Below are 7,914 nucleotides of genomic sequence, written 5' to 3'. Positions count from 1 at the left end.
GGAGCTTATCTGCCTCAGCCAGGCTTCTGTCAGTCCGTGCAGGACACGCGGCTCTTCCATCACAGCAGGCAGCTAGCAGAGATAACAGCCTGTGGGACCTGATGTGCCTCAGCGACTGCAGAGCTGCCACCAAACAGATCCCAGGTGTAGGGAGAGGCCCAGAGAGGACGGATGGACCAGCACAGCAAAGATGCTTTTACTCCAGCTCACACTCAGAGGTGAAATGACAAGCACTGGGGTACAAGGGATTTCTTTTCCAAGAAGGATCTTTGCTACCACTAGCTTGGCTGCCAGAACAAGTCCCTGCAGGCTCTAGGTACCACCACATCCAAACTGGGCCACACACAGCAAGCCAACAGATCTGTACACAGTGCAGACTCCCTCACAGGAGAGAAGCACCCACACTCCAGGAGTTCTGCCATCCATCACTCCACCATGATGCAGGTGAAGAATAATCAGAGTTCTTTATTAATGGTCTAGGCATAGCATCATCTACCACCATTCCCAGGGAGAAATCAGCCTTCAGACAGCAAAGCTGCTGTCCCCGGATGATTGTGGCCCAAGCTTCCTGAACTTCTCAGGCTTTGCTGCCCCTTGCCAGGCAGCTCTGCCAGCCGTACAGCTGCTTCTGCATGTGGTTAAGCAATGGAGCACACGGAACCACAACAGCTCCACTGACATTCAGGAGGCACAACGCAGTGGGAGGGCTCCCCAGCCCCCAGCCCAGCACACATGCCTTGGGCTGCATCGCCTTGGGGTGACCACACCACTATGAGGCTGAGAAACTCTCTCTTCCAGGTGCTGAGCAAGGTGGAAGAAGAGTTTGAACAGCAGCCTGGCTGGATCAGAGCAGTAGGCACCCTGCATGTTCCTTCCCAAAACAAGGTCCTCCATTGTTAAGCCTCTCCAGAACTCTCTGGCCCCTGCAGGGATGAAAGGATGGACAACCACCACCCTCCCAATCACACAGATCACACAATACAGCAGGGCTAGCAAAGACTTCCCTTTCCACTCTCTTTAACCACTCTCACTCAGCTGTGGGCTTCACCTGTCAGGCTAGGCCCCTGGTTAAAACTGCACCACCCAGCTCAGAAGCAGGGTATGGAGTCATGCCAATGAGAGCTTCTCTGGCACTGTCTGCTGTAAACTGACATTGTCAAACCAGTGGAACTGACACTCTATTTCAGCTGGACTTGAATCTTAATTCAACTTTAGTGAATGGAATAAGGTCATTTTGGTTTCAGAAAGTCATACAGCCTTTAGTGCTGCTCTCAGGTTCATTTTGATTCACACCTTCAGCTATACTGTAGGACTCTTCCCTCACATACCAATGGTCTCCTACAGCTACACACCCAAGTGAAACATTCAGATGATGCAGCAACCTGTGCTAAACAAAGCAGCTAAGGGTGAGAGTAAAAGCAGCAAGAATGAAAGGAAGGAAACGAACTTAGAGGTGCCACCTAATTTCTGACCAAATAGAAATAACTGGAATAAAGTTGCCCACAAAAGTACATCAGGCCTCCTCACTAGTCTCCCCTTCACCCTCCAGAAAGAAGAGTAAGTGCCAAGAGACAGACCCCTCCACGTCCAGCCCCAGGGACAGTTGACCAGAAGAAACCTCTCCAGTCTGGGTCCTCAAAGATGTAAGGCAGGATACGGGTGAGGAGCCGGCAGCAGTTCAAGACGATTTGCCTCTCCTTCTCTGTGTGGCAGCCACTCTCTGCTCCCTGCACCAGCTTTTCCACAGCCTGAAGGAAACAAAACCAAGGCAGGCAGCATTAGCCCAGACACAAGTTACCAAAAGCTGGGCAGGTCCAGCCTGCTGGTGACGCCCTCAGGTAGAGTTACAAGCAACATGGAGCTCATTTTCAGCAGCGCAGGCGGTGCTGCCGTTTGAAACACTGCAGAAACAGAGTTAATGATCTTATACAGACCTGGCTGAATTTCTGCCACGCCACTGCAAGAAACCTCACACACCAGGGCTAATCCATGCAGCACACGTGTCGTGCCATGTGAGACAAACAGCTACAGCACCAGGAGGCTCCGTCCAGCACAGCTCCATGACACCACACACTGCACGGAGCAGATCAGATGAATCAGGCACATCCAGCCCAGGAGATGCAGGCAGGAGCGAGGCACTGCCAGGGCAAGGCTGGATGGACACACACAAAGCCTGACAGATCTGTACGTGCTGTTGACACTACAGCAGGGACCTCTCTGACTCAGAAGGTGGCAGCTAAGCTGCTGCCTGTGACTATTCAGAGGAGATGGTCACTGGGGGCTTCAGAATAGGACGTGGGTCTTGCCAGGCAGCCACCACAGCCCTGGGAGGCAGTGGCAGGAGGTTCTACCCACAGGCAGAAAAGAGCAGATCCTACTCCAGGCAGCTGCACCCACTTGCTCTTACTGTCTGATCCCAAGGGGAAAGAGAGGGGAATGAAAGCAAAAACATTCACCAAGGATTCACCTTGCTGCTTTTTTAATTCATGAGGTCATGTGCCCCTGCTTATTTCCCCAGCAGACTGTCTGGGTCACTCTGCCAGCCTGCGTCATTGCCTTAATGGGTATTTAAATGCTGTTGGCGTAGTCTCAGTCCCTCCACATGCTGCTCTGTGACTGAGCTTAACTATTTTTTCAGGCACATTTATGACTGTACATTGAGTCTCCAGACATGTCTGCAAATGGCATTTCAGCCACGCTGCTGTGCTCCCCACAAACACACAGCATCGCCAGGTTCAGTGGCACACCACACATGGCACAGGTCAGGGCCCTCAGCCTGGCAAAAGCACTGCAGGACTCTCCAAGCTTCTCCAATCCTGATATCCCAAGATCCAGGGCTCCTGGATAAATAGCCCTGCAGTCACCAGGTGTCCCAACACATCTCAGGGTGAACAGCCCTTATTTTAGTCTGGCTTTGGGGGGAAAGAGGACACAGAGTCAAATGGGTTGTACAGTCAGTACAGGTCTCCCCAGCTCTTCTCTATTCCCAGGCTGCTGATCATCAGAAACCAGGAGACAGCACTAGGGAAGAACCATTCCATGTTTCCTCATTTTTGTATTCTTTTTCAAGTATCCACTACAGGCATCTGTCTGAGGCACAATTCCCAGTCAGAGGTACCTTCAGGATGACTCAGTAAGACTCATTCACATTTTGTAGAGCAGGAAAGAAAAACAGGATGGCAACAACCATTTAAAACCAGGAAAATGCCATATTCCAGATGTTTCCAATACTACAAATTCAAGGCTACTCTTTGGATGGCACAAATCAGGAGTAGTATTAACACCTGCAATTTCCCAGAACAAGCCTCAGGCTGTTGCTCACCAGCTTGACAATTTGCCAGACCTGGCAGGGTAGGAAATGCGAGTCCACGTCCCTTGTGCTCCAGACAAGGACATGGCAACACCAGAAGCAGCATCAGGGATGTTCTGATGTCACAGCAGAAGGAAATAAAGTGTTAATGTCTCCCTCAAACTTCATCCACGTGCTTGCACAGTGACAATCTCCACATGTCTTTGGGAACTACCAGCTTGAAGCCAGACTGATGCATGGTGAAGAGCAGTTAAGATGCAGACAAGGAATTGGATGTACCAGTCTAGCCACAAATATGCAGCCTTGGTACAAAGTCCCTAAGGGACTTATACAGCAGGCAAGACCCAAGAGGGCAGAGTGAAACACAGGAAGGGAGCAAGAGGAAAAAAGGCTCACAAGTGAGCAAATGCCAGCTCTGGTCTGTGCCAAAACAAGAGAGGATGGGCTGAGAGTTGCCATCAGCAGTTAGGGACAAGCAAGTACATCAATGCAGTACCAGGCAATAATATGGTACCTGTCTCCCCTTGGGAGCCATCAGGCTATTGATCCAGGGACACCCCCTTACTAGCACAGTGCCAAGGAATGACAGCACCAACCTTACCTTATAACACAAAGTCGCCAAGTTTGAAGGCGATTCTTCCCTCACTGCTCGGATCTCTGCAGCTGGCACAAGGGCAAAGACATCCTGCACTGACGTGGCTGTGTCTGCCCAGAACTGGTCCCAAAAGGCATCATCTGTTGCCTCCACAGGCTGCGGAGAGACAAACATGGTTACAGGTGCAGAACTACCATTCCATGAGGTCCAAACTTCAGCGACTATGCCTGGCTTGGGGGTGGGACCAGGCAGAGAAGAGGTTCAATAAAGCACACTGGTGCTGGTTTTGTACCTCAGTCTCTTTGTTAGCAGGTCTTTGGCCAATTTCACCTCCCAAAAAGAGCATTCCCTCAGCAAGGGGGTGAGCAGCAACACATTTATATGACCAACTGCAGCAGACTGTGGCCCCCTCAAGTCTTTCATGAAGTCACAACATTCATGAACCCTCCTGCTTGTCTCCAACCTAGGCCATGTATTACAAGATCTTTCATGCATGGCCAGGCTCCTCTCATGTGCTCTGTCACCTTCAGAGCATGCCAAGGATGCCCTGAGTGGGCACTGGAATTACTTCTATTGCAACCAAAGTCTTGAGGAAGCAAACAGGGACTTATTACATTAGGGCATGAAGAGAGCCACAGAACTGACAGACTCACACCAAAGCACTTACAGATGCAACAGAATTGATCTTTCTGAATCAAATATTTATAGGGAACTGGACTCAGTGGAGCTGGTCGCTGCCAAGGCTTTGTTCTTAAAAAGCACTAAGTGTAGAATTCAAAGACGCAAGATGGAAGGAGGAGACTGATATACCAAAAAAAGCAAGCCATGTGAGACCTGTGGTCTGAGAAGCCCACCCCCCACATGCCTGGGAACACACCTCTTCCCATTACCTCTTCCAGCTCTGCAGGTGCAGACAACCTCCTCTTTCAACAACACTGTTGTCCCCTTTTTGAGCCCACCCTGAAGACCCCCTGCAAGGGTTGCTGGCCACAAGGATGGCCTGTTTGCCAGACTGCTGCTGCAAAGACAGCTCTGTACAACCAGCTGCAGCCTCCCAGCATTATCTCCCCCAGCTTCGTTCTGACAGCTTGGCATCTACTTAGAAATCAAAACAACAGTGGCACCCTGGGGTGAGAGATTATAGGCTACTGCAGAGCCAGAGAGCAGTGCTGGCCACACAGGGTGAAGCAGAGGCCCAGATGCACAGGGCCAGTGGTGCGTCCAGTCATGAGGAAGTGAGCGCAGCGATGAGCCGCCGCTCCCCAAAAGGTGAAAGCACCAACACTGTTTGCCTAACAAGAAGGCATTGCCACTACACAACACCTCAGGCACCCAAAGCCTGGGAGCTCGGAATAATCAGGAAGACTTAACTTTTCAGCCAGTCTAAAACTGAGCACAGTCTTCCCCTCTAAATGCCAATACCTGTCAAGAGGTAGGCACGGTCCAGTGGAGGCTAGGAGTGCTCATCAGCTCCAGGGGCCAGCTACAGGGGCGGGATAAATACACGTGTACTTCTGCCAAGCGGTGTGAAAGAGGCAGATCCACGATTTCAGTCAGGAGTGCAAAGTGGAAGCTTCTCCCCAGGAGCCTGCCAGCCGTGCCAGGTGAGGTGGCACGCTCAGCAGGTGAGAAGAACCATCCACCTGAGCAGTGCCGGCACCTGAGGGAGCCGCAGCTCTCGCGAACCCCCACAGAGGGCACCGTGGGCGGGTCTGCCACCTCCGATGGGAAAGGGGCAAAACCAGGAACGTGTGTTTAACTTCAACAGCTCCTGCCCACCCCCAGCTCTGCTGGACTACGCAGAAAACATGCAGCTAAGTTGAGGCTCCGTGGGGAGAACAGCTCATTCATGGCTCTGGAACAGAGAAGTGCAGCATTTCCCCCTTTGCTATCACCTCCTGAACTAACAGCCACAGTCTGGGAGCAGGTGACGTGTCACTACCACCCAGAGGCCAAAAGGTGAGAGGGGCAGGCAGGCTGGCAGCCCCAAACTGGTATAGCAGGTTACTGCCCTGCAGCTCTCCACCTTAACGCTCCAGAGGCTGTTATTGCTTGTCCTGGTCCTTCCAGCCACAAAATGAATCAGCCCAAGTGACTCCCCAGTCTTTTTGAAGAAAAAACAAAAACAAACAAATGAAAAACAGAAAACAAAAACCCACGTGTTTTTAGGCATCTTCTTAAACTCTGCTCCAGTGCTGAAACCTTCTTTATTTTATCACTTGGCCACCAAAGCAAGTTCCTAACAAACCTCTTTCCAAGGGTACACCAACTGTTTTGAAATGGTTCAAGGTCACAGCTCCTCAGAGGGGATCTGTAAGAACAGCCAGGTGTTTACAGCCTGACTCTCAGCTTCCCGAGTGTGTGAAGGAGTTGTGCTCTTTGTAACCTGGGCATGAAATACTTAAATGGAAGCAGAGCTACGCTGCAAATCTCACCTTAATTACGTTCCTCAGAAACAGCCAAGTATTTGAAAACCCAATCTATGCAATGCACAAAACGTCCTACACTTCCCATACCCCCCTTCAAACCACAACCGCGTGTATAATTGCCACATGTACCTGCTGGCTCCCTGCCACAGCCGCTCCCAACAACAACAGTGAGCGGCAATTGCTGCTAATTGGAGATAATGCATAAATAATGGCTTCACTCTCATCTAGAGGGGGAGCAGAAAACCATTTCCCTCCCGTAGACACGGATCCCTTTACCTCCCAGTAGCCCGAGGCCACCTCGGAGGTTGAACCCAGCTGCTGATTTACAGATGGGAACACAAGAGCCAAGACTGAAGAACACGGTCTCTGGCTAGAACAACACAGAGGCAGAGAAGCAGAGCAGCAATCACCCAAGCTGCAGCCACATTAATGTCACTGCTGCCATCTTGGCAAGGGGATTACACTAAAACACCAGTTCTTTTATTTTTAATAGCTGCAGCAATCAGCTCCTCATCAACAGATGGTATCCCGTGCACAACCTTGGGACACGGACTCGGTACTGAGTCACTCCCATCCCCACAGCCCCCCCTGCTCTAATTAACAGTCTGGCATCATGATGATGGCTACTCCATCTACATAATATTCATCTCCTTGATAGAATATTACTAGATGTTTTTAAGCTGATTGTATTTTGCACGCAGCATCCCTGGGGATCTAAACATCCATTTCCTCTTGCTGAGCTCGCCCAACAGCCTGTACTGAGCTTACAGGGAAGGGAAACAGAGACCTAGAACAGTCTTGCTCACCAGCCATGGATATCTTCATCTGGAAACGTCCAGATTTAGTTACAAGTGTTGGTACAGCACATGCTGCAGTAACAAATCCCACAGCACTGCAGCGAGCTGACAGTGTTTTAACCAGAAGAGTTCTTGAGAAGCTGAATCCTAGCTGGGGCCACTTCAGATCCTCCAGATCAGCACAGATCTGTCCTCTTTTGGAGAAGCAGCTGCAGCACAGTTAAGAGCCTGATGTTCCACCAGCACAGTGCAGACAACCAGCACTGCACCAGCAGTGCAATGAGAATGAGAACTTCATCATTGCTGGAAGAACTAAGGGATCAGTAGCTCAACTCTACTTTGGAAACACAACCAGCATATCTGGAGAGCAAAGGAAGTTCCTGGCACCCCACCGTAGAGGCCACTGAAGTTATAGAGCTAACTGGCAGAGAGAAACACTGCTGCCTGAGCCAGGCTCTCCACAGCAAAGGCATGAGCTGACTGTAGCACAGAGCGGCTGCTGAGAGCACCACGGGAAGAGCAGAGGTGATGTGACCTCTTAGAGTGGAAAAGGAGGGAGACTGTTGCCTTCAGCTCACTCGGGCAAGGTGTAAAGCCCTCCCACCTGCACACTAGCCGTACGAAGTGGAACCAGTCCCACCAGACACCTCTACCCTTTATCTCCCATCAGTCAAAAATGTTGTGTTTCAGGTTCTTTAAAGCACACCACACACACACGCACGCACGCTGTAGGAGTCAGAAGAGGAGGATGCTCCATTTGCAAGCATCTTGGCAGTTGCTGAA

The 7,914-nt window shown here is 50.8% G+C and overlaps 1 protein-coding gene across 1 annotated transcript in view; it reads right to left on the bottom strand.

Moving 5' to 3' along the window:
* HID1 (HID1 domain containing) overlaps positions 1-4,061 on the bottom strand; it is a gene marked incomplete at its 5' end in the record, with an annotated part of 19,317 nt that extends 15,256 nt beyond the window's left edge. Inside the window, 2 exons of the mRNA XM_008941555.1 lie at positions 1,578-1,748; positions 3,912-4,061. Coding sequence (XP_008939803.1) covers positions 1,578-1,748; positions 3,912-4,061 — 321 coding nt within the window. The remainder of the gene's footprint in view (positions 1-1,577; positions 1,749-3,911) is intronic.
* Positions 4,062-7,914: the final 3,853 nt, after the last annotated feature.

Source organism: Merops nubicus, unplaced genomic scaffold (assembly GCF_000691845.1).
Source record: "Merops nubicus isolate BGI_N331 unplaced genomic scaffold, ASM69184v1 scaffold47065, whole genome shotgun sequence".
Classification (NCBI taxonomy): Eukaryota; Metazoa; Chordata; class Aves; order Coraciiformes; family Meropidae; genus Merops; species Merops nubicus.
The sequence above is the reverse complement of the archived record's forward strand: the minus strand, read 5'-3'. Positions and strand labels throughout refer to the sequence as shown.